Here is a 23,480-nt window from a genome sequence, read left to right on the forward strand (position 1 = left end):
TACAGTGAGATACCATCTCACCCTAGCAAGAATGGCACTGATCAAAACAGAAAACAGCAAATGCTGGCGAGGTTGTGGGGAGATTGGAACTCATACACTGCTGGTGGGAATGTAAAATGATACAACCACTATGGAAAATGGTATGGTGCTTCCTTAAAAAGCTAGAAATAGAAATAACATAGGATCCAGCAATCCCACTCCTAGGAATATATCCTAGAGAAATAAGAGCCATCATGCGAATAGACATATGCACACCCATGTTCATTGCAGCACTGTTCACAATAGCAAAAAGATGGAAACAACCTAAGTGCCCATCAGCAGGTGAATGGATAAACAAACTGTGGTACATACACACAATGGAATACTGTGAAACAATAAAGATTAATGATGAATCTATGAAACATCTCACAACCTGGATGAATCTGGAGAACATTATGCTTTGTGAAATAAGTGAATCACAAAAGGACAAATACTGTATGAGACCACTATTATAAAAAATCAAGAAAAGGTTTACACACAGAAAGAAACATTCTTTGATGGTTACCAGGGACAGCACGGGAAGGGAGGGAGAATCACCAACTAGATGGCGTGTGTCAGTTTGTCATACTGTGGGGGCTTATGTGTCAGCTGTGATGCTGGAAGCTATGCCACTGGTATTCAAATACCAGCAGGGTTACCCATAGCGGACAGGTTTCAGCGGAGCTTCCAGACTAAGACAGACTAGGAAGAAGGATCTAACAGTCTACTTTTGAAAAAAATTAGCCAGTGAAAACCTTATGAATAACTAGATAGCAGACATGAGTTAATTTGGTGAAGGGAAAGGCAATACACAATATGGGGGAAGTCAGTACAATGTGACCGAGGCAAATGAACACACTGAGAGGTACATAAGAATAAAGGGCAACTACAGTAAATACTATAGCATATGCAAACCTGCAACAACAGTAAGAACAAACAATAATTTATGAGTAGATACACAGGTAGATATGTATGCTGAATAGGCTAGGGAGGTCATACAAGAATACACCCCCATGCATATATAGGTATGGTTGTGGATATTTCTACATACATATTTGTATGTACTGCAGGTATATTCATATATATAATAGAGCATATAGGGGGTACAGGTATGGAAACTGTATACCTTGAGGGACTGAGGTACTGAGCTTGAAGGCTAAGGACCATAGCCTCGGGGGACGTCTCGGTCAGTTGGCACCATACAGTTCATAAAAATAATGTTCTACATCTTACCTAGGTGAGTAGCGTCTGGGGTCTTAAAAGCTTGCAAGCAGCCATCTGAGACACAGCCATTGGTCTCTTCACCTTGGGAGCAAAGGAGAACGAAGAAAACCAAAGATTCAAGGAAGCAATTAGTCCAAAGGACTAATGGCCCACATGAACCACAGCCTCCACTAGCCTGAGACCAGAAGAACTAGATGGTGATCAGCTACCACCACCGACCGCTCTGACCAGGCTCACAATAGAAGGTCCCGGTTAGAGTGAGAGAAAAATGTAGAGCAAAATTCAAATTTACAAAAACGACCAGACTTACTGGTCAGATAGAGACCAGAGGAACCCCTGAGACTATAGCCCTAAAATACCCTTATAATTTGTAATTGAAGCCACTCTCGGAGATCACCTTCCAGCCAAATAATAGACCAGCCCAATGAGTAGACAGTAACACCTGTGAGGAATGTGCTTCTTAGAACAATCAACTGTACAAGACCATAATCCATTGCCATCGAGTCAATTCCGACTTATAACGACCCTATAGGACAGAGTAGAACTGCCCCATAGGGTTTCCAAGGAGCAGCTGGTGGACTCAAACTGCTGACCTTTGGGTTAGCAGCCAAACGCTTAAGCACTGCACCAGGGCAGTATTTGCCCAAAAGCAAAGATGAGAAGGTAAGAAGGGGCAGGGAAACTAAATGAATGGAAACAGGGAACCCAGAGTGGAAGTGAGGAGAGTGCTGACACATTGCAGGGATAGCGGCCAATGTCACAGAACAACTTGTATATGAACTATTGAATGGGAAACTAACTTGATGTGTAAACTTTCACCTAAAGCACAATAAAGTGTGGAAAAAAAAAGAATAATTAGCCAGCCTAGCAGCATGGCCTCCCTGAGCCTCAGCTTTCTCATCTGTAAAATGATTTAAGGATTTAAGGTGTGAAACCCTGACACACAGTAGTAGCTCACTTAAGTCCCTTACTCCCACAGACACCATCACTGCCTTTTTATCTCACTTTGGGACTGTAGGAGATTACATGTACTCTTACATATCTGAACTTGAGCACTTGAGATTTTTAGGGCAGAAAGAAGCACCAATTCAGGAATGTTTGACTGCAAGAACCTTCATTTAGCTGCTGGCATTGCCAACCTAGAGGCATAAGATGAGGGGCTAAGAGCCCAGGTTCTGGAGCCAGACTTCCTGGTGTACCCCAGCTTTGCCTCTTACATGTGTTTGACCTTGGGCAAGTGACTTGACTTCTCTGTGTCTCAGGTTCTTCCTCTGTAAAATGAGGCTAGTGCTTATATCAACTCTGTAGACTTGTTGTAAGGGTTAAAGGAGTTAATCTGTGTAAAGGGCCTAGCCCCGTGCCTGGCATGTAGCAAAGGCTGTTAAAGAAGTGCTTGCCTTCTCTTGTGCACTTTGACTGCAGGTGTACAGGACTTGGGACACAGCAGATTTGACTCGGGGAGGTGTACAGAATGAATCCCACTGTGCTCCTTTAGCACGATTCCCATGTATCCCAGCCAGCCTCTTATGGTTACAGCTCCCTTCTCATATATGTAGACAAGGAAAGCCAGAGGATATGAGGGTTCTTAAGGTGAACCTCTTGTCTTTTATGGTGCACAATGATTGAATTGGATGAGATTATTTAGCCACCCTGAAAATCACCAGCAAGGGACTAGCTTGCTGAGGACCTTTGCACTCAGAATTGCTCTTTAGTTCAATTTTTAAATTATGTTTTCAAGAGAAAGACTAACAGCAGACCTGTATAGGATTTGTAGACTTTATAGACCAATTGGGTCACAAGTACATGTGGAAATAATGCTGGTGTTTTAACGCAGCTCTTCTCAAACTTTAGCTGTATCAGAATCACCTGGAGGACTTGTTAAAACCCAGATTCCTAGGCCCCATCTCCAGGGATTTTTATTTCCCAGATCAGGGGTGGGGCCTGAGAATTTTCATTTCTAACAAGCTCCCAGGTTGTGCTGATGCTGCTGGTTCAGGGAACACGTGGTCAAATGCGTTTTTGCATCCCTACTACCTATTTCTGATCTAAAGTTGTAACATTTAATTTGAACTCTTTACATTAGAGATGAAATGAGTGCCCCTCCTCCCCCAAAAATTTGAGTCCACAGAGCTAATGTCACTTATTAATGCCTTCTTTTGGTAATAAACACTGACTGTATTTTTTTCCCCATAGTTGCATGCTGCTGTGACCAGGATCCAGGTTCCAAGACCTGGTTTTAATTACACGTTCGCCCACATATGTATCCTGAATAATGATAAGACTTGCATCGTGGATGACATAGTGCATGTCCTGGAGGAGCTAAAGAATGCTCGGGCCACCAACCGGACCAATTTTGCTATCACGTATCCGATCACTCACTTAAAGGACGGGAGGGCAGTATACAATGGGCACCAGCTTGGGGGAGTCACCGTACACAGCAAGGACCGAGTAAAATCTGCAGAGGCCGTCCAGCTCACCTACTACCTGCAGTCAATCAACACTCTCAACGACATGGTGGCCGAGAGGTGGGAATCCAGCTTCTGCGACACTGTCCGACTGTTCCAGAAATCCAATAGCAAAGTCAAAATGTACCCTTACACGTCCTCATCATTGAGGGAAGATTTCCAGAAGACCAGCCGTGTGTCGGAACGTTACCTGGTCACCAGCCTGATCCTGGTGGTCACCATGGCCATCCTCTGCTGCTCTATGCAGGACTGCGTCCGCAGCAAACCCTGGCTAGGCCTGCTTGGGTTGGTGACCATAAGCCTGGCCACTCTCACTGCAGCCGGGATCATCAATCTCACTGGTGGGAAATACAATTCCACCTTCCTGGGAGTCCCTTTCGTCATGCTAGGTAATTACTGTACTTCATTTTTCTGCTTCCTCCTATGGTGGTAACTGGGTTCCTAAAAGGCAAGGACTAGCCATCTAACAACTTTGTTTCATTTATTGTGTCTTCATTTTGCCCAGAAGTCCTGGGAGGAATTCTATAAAGTGCTGGTCATCGGCAGGAAGCAACCTAATCTGGTAAATGTACCAGAAGTTCAAAGTCCTGGGTTCCAGCCCTGGTTCTCCATTAAGTAGGTGTATGGTATTTAGCAGATATTAATCTGTTCTGAAGTAGCCCTGGTGGTGCAGTGGTTAAGTGCTTGGCTACCAGTGGCTGCATAGGAGAAAGACCTGGCATCTGTTCCCGTAAAGATTACAGCCTAGAAAACCCTATGGGGCAGTTCTACTCTGACACATGGGGTCACTATGAGTAAAAAAATCAACTCAAGGGCACTTTATAACAACAACAATCTGTTCTGTGCCTCAGTGCCTTAGGTTGGGCTTCTCCAGAAGCAAGCCCTGAGGCAAGGGTTTGGATATAAGTAGTTTATTTGGGAGGTGAACCTAGGAAGCACCAGTGTGGGAATGAGAAAGTGAGACAGGAGAGGAAGACAATCCAGGTTGTTAATGAGCAGGTTACTGCTGTGGGTACCTGTGGCTCAATCCCACTGGGGACCTCTGGAAGACAGTGTAGAAGACACCTCAGAGAGGCACCCACCCTCCTGAGGAGTGAGGAAGCCGGGGTATTTATCTAGAAACCCTGTGTACAACTCATTGAGGGCCGCTTCCCAGAGATGATAGCTCCCCAGCACTTTCCAGGGAAGACTGAGCACAGTCCTCAGGCCAGAGAAAGCCCTCAGGCCAACAGGTATTGTAGTAAGAAGCATTCAGTATGCTCAGGAATGGTGAGTGGGAGGGCACATGGGTTGGGCACTGAAAGTGTCTGCTACCCTCAGTTTCCCCACTTTCAGGATAGGGTGCAAGTGAACATCACACAAAAGGAGATAAATGTATGAGAATTCTGAAAGCTACAAGTGAGACATAAAGGGGAAGGTAATTTTTTTCCTGTTCTTGCTATGCTTTCAGGAGAATGTTTTGAGAAGGTGTTGAGAGCAGGGCTTTGAACTGGTTCGGTCCGGTTCAACCCCTTGCTGAGAATTTGCCTTTTCACCCCAGATATACTGAATCAGAATCTACATTTTAACAAGATCCATGTACCTGGTTCGAATCCCTGGGTGAGAGTGTATTCACTCTTGAGGGCTGCAGGAATTCCCTGATAGAAGTAAGTAATGGTCAAAACAAAGCCATAGTGGTCATAACATAATACTCGTTGCTCTGTCCATCTCGTAAGGAAGATGACATGGGCAGCAAGCCTGATAGTGGCAGGGTTCCTGAGGGCCAGGGATTAAAGCAGTTAGTTTCCCCCCTTTCTGTGGCAACTTATCATCATTTCCGTTAGCAAAATTAAAATGTCATTTGGCATCAGATACTAAAATGACAAATGAAGTAGCATTTTTAGTTGACTGAGAAATAACTATGATTGAGTTCATTAGTATGCCTTCTGCCCTGTTTGGAGTAGTAGAAAAGAAAATAATTTACTCTGGGAACCTCAGCTGTGTTATGGTTAAATGATAAGCAGGGCTGGTGGGGCTGCAAGGCTGCAGGATTACATTCTCCCCTCAGTGCTCTGCAGCTGGCGGGAATTTAAATGTAGTAAATGTGTACTAGTAGCTTTTGTGAAAAGTGGGGCACTGTGGGGAGACTGAGCACTCTGAGAATTTACCAGATCTATTTAATCACCACTGAACACAAGAGAGAAGGAGGCTGATACACTTCCTCCTGCAGTCAGTCTGTTAAGAAGGCAGCATAACTTGCCTTGAAAATAACCCAAGACAGTGTAGGTCCGTTGTGGACTATGGGGCGGTTCCTCGAAGAGGGAGGTGACTGGGTATTAGTGGCTTTCACCAAGGCTTGAGTCAAAGTTTAAGATGTTTTGCTCATGATTAGTCACATAATTGCTTTGGGGATTTTCTTTTTTTTTTTTTTTTAGCTTTTCATTTTTAAAATACAGTGTTTTCTTTTTTTGAGGGGGTAAACAGGAATAAGAAAAGGGTGGGAAACTGAAGGGAGACAGTAGTTTCTTAAAGTGAAGTAAGGAAAAAAAAGGCTGTTGGAGCTAGAAAAAGAATGATCAGGGCTGGTTTTATGACACTCCGGGATGTTACCGGTGAGCTCAAAGTATGTTACAATATTTTAAAACATCTTAAAAACTAATTTTGTTAAGTAAAATACAATTAAGGAGCCCTGGTGGTGCAACGGATGAGCACTCGGCTGCTAACCAAAAGATTGGAGACAAGGCCTGGCGATCTGCTCCAGTAAAGATTGTTGTTGTGTGCTGTTGAGTCTGTTCCAACTCATGGCAGCCCTATAGGAGAGTAGAAAACTATAGGGTTGCTATGAATCAGAACCGACTTGACGATACACAACAACGACAAAATAAAATTACAATATTTGAAGCTTCTTAAGATTAATTTTTAAGTAAAATAAAAGAGCAACCTTCCAAACTTCTTAAAATTAACTACATTCAGTCAAATGAAATTACAGTATTGAAAACGTCTTAAAATTAAGTGAAATAGAATTACAATATTTGAAACTTCTTAAAATTAATTCCATCGAAATAAAATTACAATATATAAAACTTCCTAAAATTAATTTTATTAAGTAAAATAAAATTACAGTATTTAAACTAATATAAACTTCTTTGAAAGTACAAACATAATTTTTAAAAAGTTACACATTTTGTAATTTCTGTATGTAAAAATCAACACACAAAATATGCCAGATAATATTGGATCAGGAGAAGATGTAAGAGATAGTGGGGTGGGGAGATGCTGTTAGCTGAAGAGTGTCTAAAAAATAAAGCCAGAAATAGATAGTAGTGCCACAACTCTACGGAGACCGAGTATTACTGAACTTTATGTCAGAGTTCAGTTCAGAAAAATCTGGCATTTGCAGAGAAAGACACCAAGCACTGCAGGTGCCCAATACTCCCTTGTTTGCAATTTGTAAGGAATGTTACACGCATTGATTTGATGGCAGTTTTCCCTGCTGACAATCAGTATACAACCTTTCTGTACATTTTCAGCCCAAAGAGAACTCAAATTACTTAGTCACAACATGAAAGGAAGCTATGCATTTTAGTAGCTAAGGCCCATTTACAATAAATACTTTGCATGATGTAATGGGTGCTTAATATGCTTATAAAGCTAACAGTGCCTGAATTTAGGATGGTTGTCCTTCTGTATTTCTCAGATAAACTATTCATTCTTAGAGTTTGATTTTAAAGTGAAATATAAGCAAGAGCATATTTGTATAAGTTGCATCCAGGGCAAGATTTTTGATGACCAGTCCTAAAATGCCAATACATTTCAAATAACCAAGAAGAAATGCAGTGCTAAGGGTTTTGCTCTACAAGTCAGTAAACTGCTTGTCTGGTTTTTTAATTTGCCTGTCTATAACATAAGATGTCTATGCTTAAGCTAAGCAGATTTAAGCAAAACTTCCTGATTTACTGTTACACAAATAAAATATCAAGTAAAATAAAAATGTATACAGCCTCATTTAGAAGGAAACATATCTTAGAAAAAGTCTCGAATGCAGACATTTCTTTGGCTAACAATAGCCTATAATCTGATAAACATTATAGATTTAAAATTGAACAAACTAAACATTCTCAGCTTGATGCCGGTCACATAAGGCCAGATCCAGTCAAATGCCAAAATGGCAGTAGATTTAGAATGGAAAATTTTAAGACCATGTATGTCAAGCAATATTAACCTGACAAAATTCCAGAATAGGAAAGAATTTGTATAAACTCTAAGAGTTCACCATAATGGGCTGTGACTGTGTGTTTCTAGCCAAGATGCTACATGACATCTCTGGCAATAAGAATATATCCTACACAGATTAATCATTTTGGCAATGATGTAAGCATAGATACATCATGATTTCAAATATTTTTAATCAGCGTCTTGCATATTAGACAATCCCACTTCTGCCAAAACTTCAGTCCACATGAGTCACATCAGTTTATTTGGAACTGAAATCCTAAAAGGTCTACAGTGTTATAAATACTCATTGACATTTTTCAGTTACTAGAATTTGGAAGAGTTTATTTGGTTCATACCTCTTATCATGCATAAAAAAATCCCTACTTTCCAAACTGTATTGCTATCAATTAGTGAGGTACCTGAATTGTCATTTGTAAACACGTAACACTCGTCATTTTAATGTCTTATGGCATTTCCTTTAAAGAATAAGGATTTACATCATTGTCCTCCAATTGGGTATAAGTTAAGACATTGGCATGGACTTTGTATGTGCAAGCTTTCCTTACAGGCTTAATATTTCCACAGCTTTGCTGGTCAGACATAAATCAGGAAAGGAATGGAATCTTGGAGAATATAGAAGGGAACGGAAGGAAGTTTTTTTCCTTCTGTATCTGGAAGGTTTGTTGTTTCATGTACTTTCTATACAGCTAAAAGTGGAGAATTGAAGTCATGTCGAAAGATGGTTTGGATATTAGTATCTACATGGTAATCTACCTCATGAGGCTCACTTTGCATTTATCAAGATATATGACCGCAGGAGTTTGGATGAGATGAACAATATTCTTTAAGCCCTGTTTCAAATGTTTGGGATTTTGAGAAAGTAAAATATCAGATCCAGGGTGCCCTCTTCCTTCTGAATTATCCAATCAGGCCACTCAGATACAGAGATGTGAAAAGAAAAATGGATGTAGAATAGGTGCTAGGAAGTTAATAATAATGGGGATGTTTGGCTTTTTTGGGGTGGTGGTGGTGGTAAATACTCTAGGATTATCAGTATTTAGCAGAAACCAGAAGATTAGGTTCAGTTCTCCAAGAATTTGTACTCAGGTGCTGTCACTTGGGTTATGATGCAGTATATGAAATTGAGATCTATAAAAAGGCAAAAGTTCTTGTGCAAGAAATTTAGTTCCAACTGAAAAAATAGAACTCTTAATTATTTTTCCTCTAAATTTAAGCAAAACTGGAAAAGTTCGGAATAGGAACTTGCCAATATCCAACCATTTTTCAGCTACAAAAAAGGTAATATCATATGGTTCAACCTAATACCTTACTGTAGAAATCCACTGTTTGCAACAATATGACAATCTGCATGATGGAGTAGAAGCATTTTAGAGTGCTATGGAAATACCCTGCTTAGATATAAACCAGTAATAGGTTCAGTAGTTTCTGGGGAAAAAAAACTGGTTTATAGGAGTTTTGTTGTTCACATTTTTGTGTACATCTGATTTAAAATAGGAGAGTAATTCCATATAATACTTGTCAAGTTTGTTCTCTGAATATCTTTTTTTTAATGGTCCATGGTCATTGTGGGACAAATTTTCAAAAAGATCGTGTAATCAGTCTAGTTTTGTGGTTAGTTCTCATTCTTTTATTCTTATGCTTCACCAATCATATTGCAGTGAGGGCTGTGTGTGGAGAAATAAGTTTGGGAAGATGAGCAAAACAAGTTTTATTCTCAACTTTAAAGTAAGACAAGAACAGGACCGGGGGTGTAGGTCCAGGAAGGCAGAACTCCGCTAGGCAGAGGAATGCAAAGGGGATTCCCTTCCTTTTGACCCAAGTCTCCTGGGTATCCTCCATGTGGTCTGTCTACATAGCCTTGCCCAGGAAATGTTGGGCAGCAGGAGGCAACGTCAGGACACTTAGCTGCCAGAAATAGGCCATGAGGAGAAACACCTAGAACCTATATTTGAACTAGCATCATGAACCAAACAGTCATAGTCATTGTTAAGGAAACCTTGCATCTCACCTAGGCTACTCCACCAGCCAAGAACCAAAATTTGGACAGATGGAACCCAAGAGAGGGATTCTAGCCCTTCTCTGCATTGATTGGTATAGCAATACTAACATTTAACTTACTCATCAGTAAAATAAATTTCACATCTCGTGTGTGTGTATGTATATAATTTGTATGCATAACATATATCACATTTGATATATATATCATATATAATATGTAATAAGCTCATGTTATGTATTTATATGCATATACTACATGTTTATAGCATATATTAAGAGGTATATATTGTCTGAATGTTTGAATATAAATAAACACTATATGTTTCTCTGTCTATAATATACAGTATTTCAAACATATATATATATAAATGTCTTAATAGTATGTGCCATATACATATATTTGTAACATATATCATCTATACATAAAGCTATTACACAATAGCTATAGCATATATTACGGGCCACATTTGTACACACTGATTTTATACAGTGCTCACACACAATATCTAAATACCTTACCTTTAAACAAGAAAGAGCTGTTAGCAAATTTTATTTCTTGGGTTCTTATTTGCAGCTCTCTAGTGAAGGAAGATAATTTCTGAGATTAAAATCTAATGCCATGATTAGAATGATCAAAATGTGACGAGTCTCTGGTAAAAAGAATAAGATGGGTGTGTGTATTCCCCCTGATGTGAGCGTCTGTCTTTACTTAAGCAGAGTACACCGTTACTCTTACTCTTAACTGTGAGACAAAACAGACTGTGAGAAACCAAACAATTCAGTTTATAAAGTAAATGTTTATAACTGGCAAAGTGTAAATGTAACCCAATTAATGAACTTCTCCCTGAGACTAGATGTTACTTAATTCACGCATATATACACTTTAAATTTCTTCCCCAAAACAACAAAAATCATAAATTTATGTGGATGTCATTGAAAGAAAAGTATTTTATAAACATGAACTGCTAACTTAGTAAAGCTTGCCTAAGTGAATGTTTTAAGCAGATTTTGCTCACACATTATACTGTATGGATTTTCTAGAAGAATGTAGTAATTTTATTTCCATATGTGAAATTTGGCACTGCCGAGGTATGCTATATGGCTTCATTGTTTTGTAATATTAAATGTTTTCACGCTGAAACAAAAAGATCATCTATTCGCAAGCCATTCCATCTCACCTCCCCATTGTCCAGCCATTCCTCACTTTTAGGCGCTCAGGAGGAGGAAATCATGGCTAGTACAGAGAGGATTAAAATGTCAGGAGCACTCAAAGGCATCAGCCTCTGTGCTGTGGCTCTGCCTACTAGGGTAGACTGGGAAATCTTGGCCTTAAGAATAATCTGAGTTACAAAAATCCAGATTTACAAAGTAGATAAATTTGCCGATTATTATTCATTTGACATAAATAAATCACCCAGACTGGCTCTGATAGCAAGACTAATTAATAAATTTAAAATATGATTCACTCTATGAACAATTTTTCAGAATCCACTTGCTAAAGTTAGTTTAACTCTCAATTATTTGCTAGTGGAGTCCTGGCTTGGTGGATTATAAACAACCCTGAAGGCTTTGGGCAGGCCCCAGAAAAGAGTGAGCAAGATTTTATCTGTGAATGTTCCTGAGTTGAGTTTTTTCCACCATTAGTGTTATTTATCATACGTGCTGCTTTTTCTCTTCATTGGCTAGAAAGCCTGAAAGTTAACTGTACATGTTGTTGTGTGCCGTTTAGTTGACTTCAACTGACAGTGACCCCATGTGACAGAGTATAACTGCCCCATAGGGTTTCCTAGGCTGAAATCTTCTCGGGAGCAGGTCTCCAAGTCTTTTCTCCCACGAAGAAGGTGGTGAGTTTGAACTGCTGACCTTTCGGTTAGCAGATGAGCTCTTAACCATTGTGCCACCAGGGCTCCTTTAACTGTACAGAGATACAAAAATCCTTTGAAAAAGAAAATCATTAGCCTAAATCCTTTAGTATTTGATTTTACTAGGTGATAATCCCAAAGTCTACTGCTCATAAAATTAATAAAATCTGTTTCCTTTTTAAATCACATAAAACCAATCCAAACCTGTTGCTGTCAAGTCAATTCCGACTCATAGTGACCCGATCGGCCAGAGTAGAACTGCCCCATAGCATTTCCAAGGAGCAGCTGGTAGATTTGAACTGCTGACCTTTTGGTTAGCAGCCCTAGCTCTTAACCACTGCACCACCAGGGCTCCTTTAAATCACATACCTGGTATAAATTGTGTTTGAGCATTGGTGAAGACACCAGCACTTGTTCATAGCATACTGTCATCCTTGTGATAGACAGAAAAGGGTGTAGCATCCATTTAACCCTTCTGGGTGAGTTCTACTATCCTTAAAGCCCACATTGTTTCAAATCATTCACTCCTGAATAATTAAAATTTGAACCTGTGCGTGTGTGTGTGTGTGTGTATGTGTGTGTGTGTGTGTTTTGACACCTAACGCTACGCATGTGTCCATATGCGTGTAAAAATATAATCATGTAAGGAACAAAACTAGAAACAAGCATCTTGAATATGGTTTTAAAAGACAACTGAATGTTTTAAAAGCCTCTTTATCTTCAGAATTTGATAGGATCAGTATGTGTGGTTTAGCAGTTCCAAGTTGGCAAGGCCTCAGCCTTCAATACTGTGAAAAAGGGAATGCTTGGGATGTTGGTCAGTTCCTAGCATCCTCGCTGTGATACAGTCTTTTACTTCCACATTTCAGGCTGTGTCCTGTCCCTCTGAGGATGAGACATGGCTCCCGTTACCATCGTAGGGCCCCTGGTCATCAAGGTCTCAATCTGTTTGGAGCTTCACGTTTACATAGCTCCCCACGTGAGTGCTACTACCGGAGAATCCTCATGAACAGGCTTGGGACATTGAAGATAGAAAATTGTCCCTTACCAAAGTGATGCTTTATGTCAATGACACATGCCCCTCGACCAGATTTAATAGAGAACCTTACAGAGCTTCTACTTCATTTAAAAAAAAAAATTAATTTGAGTGCAAAGTGAACAGCAATATTTTTGCCTTTAAAGCAAGTTTTTAAAAATGGAGGAAACAAGAGCCAAACCTCTGAAAAGTATCTTCAACCCACATGCAGTACCTATTTGCCTATCTTTAAGATTTGGCCCCGGAGTCTTGCATGCTGAACTCCAGCCCCAAAGTTAAGAGAGGGATGGATGATGTCATGATGCTAAAGAACGAAGGGAGACACCTGCTGATAAGGCAGGGAAGAAACAGAAACTACCAAATTCTTTTTTCTCTGCCTTTTCTTGACTCCCAACGGCCCAGTTTCTGAAGTGGCAATCAAAAATAAGGCCAGGGGAAAAAATCCTCTATAGGAGACCAAATGGTCAAAAATTACTCTAAAACAAAGATGAGAAGGTAAGAGGGTAGGGAAACTAGAGTACTGGAAATGGTACAACCAGAAAAGAATGAATGAGAATGATGACACATTGTGAAAAATGTAACCAGTATCACTGAATAATTTGTGTAGAAATTGTTAAATGGGAACCTAATGTGCTGTGTATACTTTCACCTTCAACACAATAAAATATTATTAAGGAAGGAAAAGAAAAAGGCCAGGGCTGGCTGGAGGAAAAACTGTGAGGAAGTTATTCTCTGTGACATCCTCCTACCTGCTGTTTCCTCTTTGCTTCCTCCCCACCTCTGTTCTGGGTCCTACTCCCAGACCTAAGGGAAGCTGTTTCAGTAGACCACTGTCCCAAAGGAGTCTGCATTTTAATAGGATACCCTCAAGGCCAAAACCAAAGGAAATTCAGCTGTAATTATGGGCAGAGCAGGCTTGCTAGGGGGTGAGGTCAGGGCATTCCTCATGTCCTGGGCTCTTGGAATGTTTCTCTCCTTAGTCCAGGCCAAGAAACAGAGCCCCACAGTTCAGCTTTCCTTCAGGGTGACAGATCCACCTCTTCAGCATAAATACCCAGCTATGAATCAGGTCTACTGCCAGCCAGGCCCTCTAGGCCACTAATCCCAGGGAGGCACCCACAGCTATGCTGGCAGTTGTCCCTCCCTTGACTGACGGAGCTTTAGGAAGGAGGCCTGCTTATTCCTGAAATCCAAAGTGCTCTTCTCAGACACCACACAACTCCACCTTGGGGGTTAGGCCATGGACATCTGTTAGAGAGGTGTGGGTTGAGAAACAAGAATCTGGTCTATCAGGAATGGTAGGGGGAGGGGTTTGGAGGCAAGGCCAATGATGACTAGCATCAAATCTTGAGTGATCAGGTAGAATACATTCTTTCTTAGGGCCTCCTATCCTGGCCTCTGGAGCCCTGGTGGTGCTGTGGTTAAGCGTTAGCCAAAAGGTTAGCAGTTCAAATCCACCAGCGGCTCCTTGGAAACCCTCTGGGGCAGTTCTACTCTGTCCTATAGGGTCGTTACGAGTCGGAATTGACTCGATGGCAGTGGGTATCCCGGCCTCTGTCTGCCCAAACACCCTGGTAGCAAGAGGAACCAAACAAGAAGCTGTATGTCCAAAACCCATCCGAATAAAATTAGAATTCTCTCTGGAGCTGCCCCCAGAACCAAGAGCATCTCTTTTACTGGCTAGCCTCTTTTGTCAGCATATGGATTTAACATATGCAAAAAGACTCAAGACTTAAGGAAAAAGATCAAGCTATAGAAGTACAAGGCATTTCAAATGCGGCAACAGAACTCAAGAGACAAAAGCTAATAGCCTAACTTCCACCTTTCCTTAAGTTTGATTATTTTCACTTTGGACCCCTGAGCCTTACTCTTTTCAGCTAATGGCTCTGTTAACCCAAATTCCTCTTCTCAGCTAGCTTCTAAAATTATTCAACAACAAGGTAAGAAATATGTTCTTATTGTATTTTTCAACAATATTCAGGGTCAGATTATAAAGCATGGCACTAATTTTAAAAAAAAAGACATCAGAACAGTTTTAGTATAAATTCTTTGACTAATTCTAATCCTGCTAAATGTATCTTTATTTTCTTACCCTATTTAATGACTCAGTACTAAAGTTCTGTTTTACAATATATTTGTTTCTAGCAAGTAAATACTGTAAAAAAACAAAAAGTCATTTGCCATTTTCAGTGAACACTTGAAGTGTATTTTGCCCACCAGAACTTATTCTACATGACCCAAGGTGAAGTGGTCAGTAATGTTCCCCCAGGATGTAAATGCCTCAGAGGTATTAATCCTCCTTTTACCCTCATTTCAAGAAAACTGTTACTCTCAATCAAAGGTCCAGCTGGTCCTTCCTGAGAACACAGTGGAAGGCTTAATAAATCGTTTTCCCTCCTGAGACTAGATGCTAACTATCTAAACCATAATTAACAACAGGATGCCAGTCAACGAGTATACTTTCTACTTCATGTCTGGGGAGTTTAGGTGCCTCCAGTTTAATAGGGGCCATGGTGCTAGTTATCAAACTGACAGTCTTGACCTGACCTCTAAAAGCGGCTGTAAAACGATGCCTAGTAAATTAAGATAAAGGCCAACTCCTTCTGAGGAAATAGGCCTATATTATTCCTATGAAATGGGCATTCGGGTTTGGGGCCACGACTTCACAATAAAGATATAAATACCAACCGGTCATGAGGGAGGACATGTGCTCAGTTATTGTACACACACAAGATAATAGTGATTCACTGCCCTCAGCATTACGCTTGGCTGGAGATTTTAAATTCCTTTTTAAAAACAAGACTGTTGTATCACAGGGTAAAGATTTTATTATCCTCAGTAATGGGACTGAATATGCCAAGGCGTGGAAGCAGAAAATTAGATCTGCTGATTCCAGTGCCAAGAGAAGGGTTAGAGAAAGCCACATGGGTCACTTGGGTGGGCTTTCCAATGTTGCAGGGGCCTGGAAACCGAGGAAGGGGCAGTGGGGAAGTGTCTGATTCCTACCAGGAGAGGTAGGAGAAGTCATCCTAGATTACGTCCCGCCCAGGAAATAGAATGGAATCAGAATGCGGGCATGTATGATACCTCTGATATTCTAGGAGAGGCAAAGGCATTAAGCAGTTAAGAGGTCACTGACCTGGCTCTCTCCATCAAAAGCCATTGCCAAATAGGGCAGAGTAGGTAGCAGCATCACTACCTACTTGATATGTCATCTCTGAACAACCAAAATTGGTCAGACTAATCCCTGAAGACAAAATGCAAGCCATAAATCTTCAACTTAAATTCTAATTTTTATCATTTGCTTGGAGAGTTCATATGAATCTTATTCCTTCTGCATTTTCTTCCATTTTTCCTCTTCACTCAAACTAGTTCCTACTTATTTTGCTTCCCTCTGCTTCTTAGATTTATTGCTTCCTGCCCTGATATTTGGGAAAGAAAAAAAGAGGCTGTGATTTAGTTTCCTGTCAAAGCTCAAATTAAATACAGTGCCTCTTTCTCACTAAAGCCCTCCACATGGCCAAATTTAAATGAGGTGACAGGATGTTACCTCAGAATGCTCTGCCCACTGCCTTCCTCTGTGCTGACCTCCAGCCAGACATGTGGGGGATGACAAGCAAAATGATGAGTGTCCAGACATCTCTGGAGTGTTCCCCCAACCAGCAGAAACAAATACTCTGCAGACCGCACCAACAACCCTAAGCTGTTGATATATACACTCCACAAAAGACATAGGCACAAGTCTACGCAGCTTCATGTAGGCACAAGTCCCTTCAGCTTTCTTACACCAGAAGGGAGCATAAAGATCTTAGCTCCCCTAGCTGCCCTTTATGATTCACCAAAACACAAGTCTGTCTCTCCATAGGAGAAATCATTGGCATTTGAAAGCCTGTCACCACTAGGGCTGGTTATATTTTCTCTGACCCAGTAGTCTCCCCTGACCAAGTTGATTCCCTCCTTTAAAGAGATTAGGCCATTAAACTTTTGCTCTGGTCTTTTTCTGCCCTCCTCAGGTCATGGATTATATGGGACTTTTGAAATGTTATCCTCCTGGAGGAAAACTAGAGAAGACCAACATGTTAAAGAGAGAACTGCAGCAGTCTATGCAGACTCCATGCTCTCCTTTTCTCTCACCACTGCCATGTACCTGGTCACCTTTGGCATAGGGGCCAGCCCTTTCACGAACATTGAGGCAGCCAGGATTTTCTGCTGCAATTCCTGTATTGCAATCTTCTTCAACTACCTCTATGTACTCTCGTTTTATGGTTCCAGCCTGGTGTTCACTGGCTACATAGAAAACAATTACCAGCATAGTATCTTCTGTAGAAAAGTTCCAAAGCCTGAGGTATTGCAGGAGAAGCCGGCATGGTACAGGTTTCTCCTGACAGCCAGATTCAGCGAGGACACAACTGACGCTGAGGAAGCGAACACTTACGAGAGTCACCTATTGGTATGTTTCCTCAAACGCTATTACTGTGACTGGATAACCAACACCTATGTCAAGCCTTTTGTAGTTCTCTTTTACCTTATTTATATTTCCTTTGCCTTAATGGGCTATCTGCAGGTCAGTAAAGGGTCAGACCTTAGTAACATCGTAGCAACTGCGACGCAAACCATTGAGTACACTACTGCCCAGCAAAAGTACTTTAGCAACTACAGTCCAGTGATTGGATTTTACATATATGAGTCCATAGAATACTGGAACACTAGTGTCCAAGAAGATGTGCTAGAATACACCAAGGGGTTTGTGCGGATATCCTGGTTCGAGAGCTATTTAAATTACCTTCGGAAACTCAATGTGTCCACTGGCTTGCCTAAGAAAAATTTCACAGACATGTTGAGGAATTCCTTCCTGAAAGCCCCCCAATTTTCACATTTTCAAGAGGACATCATCTTCTCTAAAAAGTACAATGATGAGGTTGATGTAGTGGCCTCCAGAATGTTTTTGGTGGCCAAGACCATGGAAACCAACAGAGAAGAACTCTATGATCTCCTGGAGACTCTGAGGAGACTTTCTGTCACCTCCAAGGTGAAGTTCATAGTCTTCAATCCATCCTTTGTGTACATGGATCGATATGCCTCCTCTCTGGGAGCCCCCCTGCACAACTCCTGCATCAGTGCTTTATTCCTGCTCTTCTTCTCGGCATTCCTGGTGGCAGATGCTCTGATCAATGTCTGGATCACCCTGACGGTTGTGTCCGTGGAGTTTGGAGTTATAGGTTTCATGACCTTATGGAAAGTAGAACTAGACTGCATTTCTGTGCTATGCTTAATTTATGGAATTAACTACACAATTGACAATTGTGCTCCACTGTTATCCACATTTGTTCTGGGCAAGGATTTCACAAGAACTAAATGGGTGAAAAATGCCCTGGAAGTGCACGGGGTAGCTATTTTACAGAGTTACCTCTGTTATATTGTTGGTCTGATTCCTCTCGCAGCTGTGCCTTCAAATCTGACCTGTACACTGTTCAGGTGCTTGTTTTTAATAGCATTTGTCACCTTCTTTCACTGCTTTGCCATTTTACCTGTGATACTGACTTTCCTGCCACCCTCTAAGAAAAAAAGGAAAGAGAAGAAAAATCCTGAAAACCGGGAGGAAATTGAGTGTGTAGAAATGGTAGATATTGATAGTACCCGAGTGGTTGACCAAATTACAACAGTGTGATAGTGTCTGCTTCTTATGTTTTCACCCTAGGTCTTATCGAACGCAAAGAGATTATGTTAATGAAATCATTAAAATAAAAGTTCTTTTTTTTTTTTCAAAGACAAGAAACAGGCATTCCCCAAAGAGCAAAGGACAAGGGGGAGAAATGGGCATGACATGTTTTCAATATTTAAAACAAAAAGGGTTATATGGGAAAGAATTTACAAACACACACACACAGAGACCCTAGGAGACTTCTAGTCTCTTTAAGATTAAATAGAAGAAAGCATATTAGCAAGCAGGATCCTATTCTATCCACACTGCAGATGCTGCTGTTATTGTGACAAAATCTGCTGATTATAAGGTCAGCTGTCAAAGTAGAAATAGCTTTAAGTGTTGTTCAAACAACCAGTCAGGGTCAGAGGTTTGAGATCTTAGCCGTTGCATCTAGCTCCCCAACACCCCAAGGAGATGTGTGTGCAAGTTCTGACCAGCAAAAGCAAAGCTAGAACCTCAGAAGCAGACATGCAGAGTGGCCATCACCTCTGGACTGGAACTGAGTCACCCCTAAATTCAGCCGGGTGAGGCAGTTTTGTGGTCTAGAATGTATGTATGTTCCCCCATCAGTACAGGTTCAACATTTGTATGGTTGGGTTAATACACCTTTAAACCAATGACAGCTCCAGCATTGTGAGCTGGGGTGATTCTATTTTGGAATATCTTGTTGCTTGTCACTGAATGGGTCTGCTTTATTAGTTATAGCTCTTGGCAGGAGGCTCCAGTATCCAAAACCAGAGAGCCAGACCTAAATACCTGGCATAATAGAGGAAAAGCAGGTGTCTACTGTGAACCCAGAGACAGCATCTCCATTTTAACAGAAAAAGAAGAAGCTGGCCAGCTGGGACAGCTGTTTGTAGTTTGGCTCTACAAGCGTTTTGCATGGATGCCCAGAAACAACATCTGCCCACACATAGCTGAGGAAGGAAAAATGAACACTGAAATGGTTACGTGCATAGCTTCCAACTTGTAGTGCCAGCCTTCCTTTGCTGGGAGACATGCCTGCTAAGAGCCGTAGAGGGGAAAAGAGGTCTTTGTTGAGTCTAAGTCCTGAAACAGAAACTTCACAGACATGCAGGGAGATAAAGGGCTAAAGGGGAGATAGATGGAAATGACTGGAAAAAGGAATCGCCAATACAAAGGCGTCGATGATGGCAATCCAACTTTCCTGGTGTCTTTAAAGTTTCATTCCCAGCAAAACTGGCTGCACTTTCACTTTCCTGCCTCCCTTTTTGGTGCCCTCCTACTTCATTGCAAGGCCTTCTGTACATTAACAAGTCTACATGTTTATACTGCTGAGCTGCAGTATCTGTGGAGGAAGAGTTCATGGATCTAAACAGAAATGGTTTGCTCTGAAGAGGCTGCCTGTGCTGCCACAGACACCTGCATTTCTTTAAATCTATGAAAATGAACTAAAACCTTGTCACATTTGAGGCATATGTCCACAGTATTTTTCCCTTTTAGAGATGTAGCTTATATAGGCATTTATAGTGGTAAGCATTTCCCAAAAGCATCTTATCTTTCTGGACCTTTGCAGACTTACTGGGCAACTCCCCTACCCTCCGCAGAAGAGGAAACTGAGACTTAGGAGAATAAAGCGACTCACTCAGGGTCACACCATTAAAGGGTTTCCATCATAGCATACCTAAGATAGGGCAGGCCAATTTGAGATTTTCTCATGAGATGGCTATCACACCCCTCAAAATACATTTCCAAGGAAGGGACATAGGACTATATCGGCCACAGGGCAGACATTTTTTAAAAAACCCTTTGGGATTTAGGTTTGCAGTTGTCTTTCCAAACAGTAAAAATGCCCAAATGATTCAGCTATAACTACACCAAGTGCAAACCTGTGTCCCTCGCCATTTTATATGCTGTTGTGCACACAGTGTTCAATACATGTGCAGGGCATCCTAGCTAGTGCTTTACACACTTGTTCCATCTCCCCTGCAGACACACTAAGTGATCATACCAACATGTTATGCGCTCAACTCGAAGATAATGAGCTTTAATCTGAGGACAAGTATGGTCCTCCCAAAAGGGCAAGTTTGCATAATGGATCTGCAATCAATTCTCTCCCCAAGGGGCCTGCAACCTGGCTATTATTTATAAAACACAACTGAAGAGGGGATTGGTTTTATTCTTAAATCATATGTTGCTAAATCTCTTTCTGAACAGTGTGTTCTAAATCAGCTATTGATTTAGTGTCGGCCACGTGGAGTACCGGGCTTAAAATGACTCCACAAAACTGACACGACACACACACACACACACACACACACACACACACCAATTAAATGGATTTTGTTGAGAATTTAATCATTCAGTTTGGTCAACCAGAATGACTTACTGTGGAACTTTGTTTTATGACAGGAGCCTTCCAACTTGACTGAGTCTCTGTATATGTTGGGATATTGTATTTTTAAATGAAGGGCATTTTCAAACTTGTCAACTTCTCTTTACAGCGCTTGAAATCAAGGCTTATTGGACTTTGACTGTGGAATGAATTTTTCTACTGGGGGACTCTGCATGCCAAGATGTATTATTTACTGTTAGATCACTATTATTTATTTGTTAATATTGATTATTGCTCTGACAGCATTCATTTAGCCCCACCATGGAGAAGACACTTTAGAAGTAAATCAGAATCACATCCCCATAAAATTTAAGTCTTCATGACGTTTTGAATTGCTATAAAGAGGGAAGGAATGATCCCAGCAAACACTTTCAACGTTTTGTTTTTGTTTTTGTTTGTTTTTCAGTTAATTCCAACCAAGACGTTAATGTCCACTTTACCAAAGAAATTTATTTGGTTGGTTTGGAGTTGGTGTTTGTTGTTTGTTTACCAAAGAAAATATTCCATTCATCCAAAAATACTTCTGCTTGTCAATTAAAAAACTGTGATAATTGAGCTTTCTTTGCCATTCATAAGGAAAAAAAAGTCAGGGTAAGGGGGACAATTTCTCATTGACTAAAACTCAGCAGAAGATGTAAATTCACAAGGAACTTGGGGTTCACAAGAAAGAAAGTCATACTTGAAATAGGGCATTTTTGTTAGTCCTACAACAATTTTCCAGCAAGTAGCATCAGCGCTCCTCAGGCTAAAAGAAGTACACTTTGTTCCAGAGAAAAAATAAGGCAACCCCTCATGAAACTTTTTCTCTCCATTGTTCTGAGTTCTATTTTGGGGTTTTGGGTTTGAGGTGTTCTGGTGTTTGGTTTGGTGTTTGTGTTTGTCTTGCTCCTGCCTTTCCTACCATTTTTACCCCCTCAATTTTCATTCAGAAATGAGTTAATCAGTTGCCATCCTCCATGGCCACAGTTATTTACATAATATACTGCTGTTAATCAAGCCTCTTTATTACTCTTTTAACTATCAATCACCCAGTTCTAAGTGGCATTCTAGGACCATGATACCACTTTTCTCCAGCCACAGTGACCGAGCTTGGCTGTGTCTATCTCAAGAACAGGTGGGATGGGCAGTGGTCTTGGGAGTGTGGTGTGGGGCAGGGCTTCTTGGACACAAATGTTACCGTCCTCATATTGCTTTATTCCTTTGGATTCTATTAAAGTACCCCTGCAGCTTGTAGTAGTGTTTGACCTCTGTGAATCTCTGTTTTCTCGTCTGTAAAATGGGGATAATAACAGTAACTATCTTTAAATTCAACAAACACTGAGTACCTAATATCACCCAGACACTGTTCTCGAGACTGGGAACACAGCAGTGAGCAAAACAGATAAAAATTCTATCCTCTGCAGAGCCTACATTTGGGTGATATTGCAGGTTTACTATGAGGATTAAGCGATATAATGTTGGGAAAGCACTCATGGCAAGGCCTAGCAAATGGAAGGAACTCAAGACACTATTATTTGTAATTTGTCCCAAAGGGTTACACTAGGGCTCAGGATGCAAAGCTACAGAGAAGTAGATTTTGGCCCAGGATTAGGGCTGTATAAAGATACTGCGGGTTGCCACAGGAGGTAGTGAATTCCCAGTTACTCAAAATCAGGCTGGATCACCACTTAGTGGGGCACAAGCCCTGGATGTTGGGGATGGACAATAATTTTGAAGAAATGGGATACAGGCACTTGGGGTGGGAGTAGGGTGGGGAGAGGAGGGCACTGACTACTTAAATAACTGTGCCTGGCTTGCCTGAAGACATTTGAACATTTCCTTTAGGTAATTTGCTTTACATTTGTGATAAATAAAAAGCACCAGGTATTTGGAGACATGAAGTTCCTTTTTTTTTTTTTTTTTAGAAAAAAGCATGTTAAAGCTCCAACACAAAGGAAATCATTAAATTAGTACTACTGGAGTTTCTGGCAAAGAACTGAGAATGGCTGCAGCCAGCACATTGCAGAATTCCTCCCCGTGGTGGTTACAACCGTTTATTTCTGTTTCATGCCAGTCCAGAAGAAAGCAAAGAGGAAAGTGAATTAGCTAGAATGTGTTCACCTGAATAGGCAGTGTCAGTATGTCTTCCCCAACCTGCCTCTCACCTGCCTCTTCCTCTGCCCAGGTGATCCGTTTGAAGTCCTCTTTGATATCTGTGAGGGCACCATGCAAGGAAGAGGAAGTGAGGCAACCAGACAGCTATGGCTTCTGTGCAGATTTTCGAGTTAGATTAAAATTAGCACCACAAGGGTTAGAAGGAGCTTTCCTGGTGGGGAAAGAGGCTATTTTTGAAGTACAAAGAAAGAAATGTGTACCAAGGAGGCAACACACAGAGGAACCTTGGTGGAAGGGGTTGATATTCCTGTGGGATATGCCAGCTTATTCTCCCTCCAGAATATTGACACCAGATGAATCTTTGGCTAGAATTAACCCTCCCCCCTTGCTTTTCACATGAGAAAACTGAAACCCAGAGAAGTGAAATTACTTTCACAGAGGTAGTTAAAAGCGGGTACAGGACTATAATTGAAGTCTCCTAGCTTCTAGCCTAAGTTCTTTTTTCTTT

At 41.0% G+C, this 23,480-nt stretch overlaps 1 protein-coding gene across 1 annotated transcript in view; it reads left to right on the forward strand.

Moving 5' to 3' along the window:
* PTCHD1 (patched domain containing 1) overlaps window positions 1-18,605 on the forward strand; it is a 71,612-nt gene extending 53,007 nt beyond the window's left edge. The window contains exons 2-3 of the mRNA XM_004382850.1: window positions 3,436-4,096; window positions 16,832-18,605. Of these exons, the coding sequence (XP_004382907.1) occupies window positions 3,436-4,096; window positions 16,832-18,486 (2,316 nt within the window). The 3' untranslated portion in view covers window positions 18,487-18,605. The remainder of the gene's footprint in view (window positions 1-3,435; window positions 4,097-16,831) is intronic.
* Window positions 18,606-23,480: the final 4,875 nt, after the last annotated feature.

Source organism: Trichechus manatus, unplaced genomic scaffold, assembly GCF_000243295.1.
Source record: "Trichechus manatus latirostris isolate Lorelei unplaced genomic scaffold, TriManLat1.0 scaffold00100, whole genome shotgun sequence".
Lineage (NCBI taxonomy): Eukaryota > Metazoa > Chordata > Mammalia > Sirenia > Trichechidae > Trichechus > Trichechus manatus.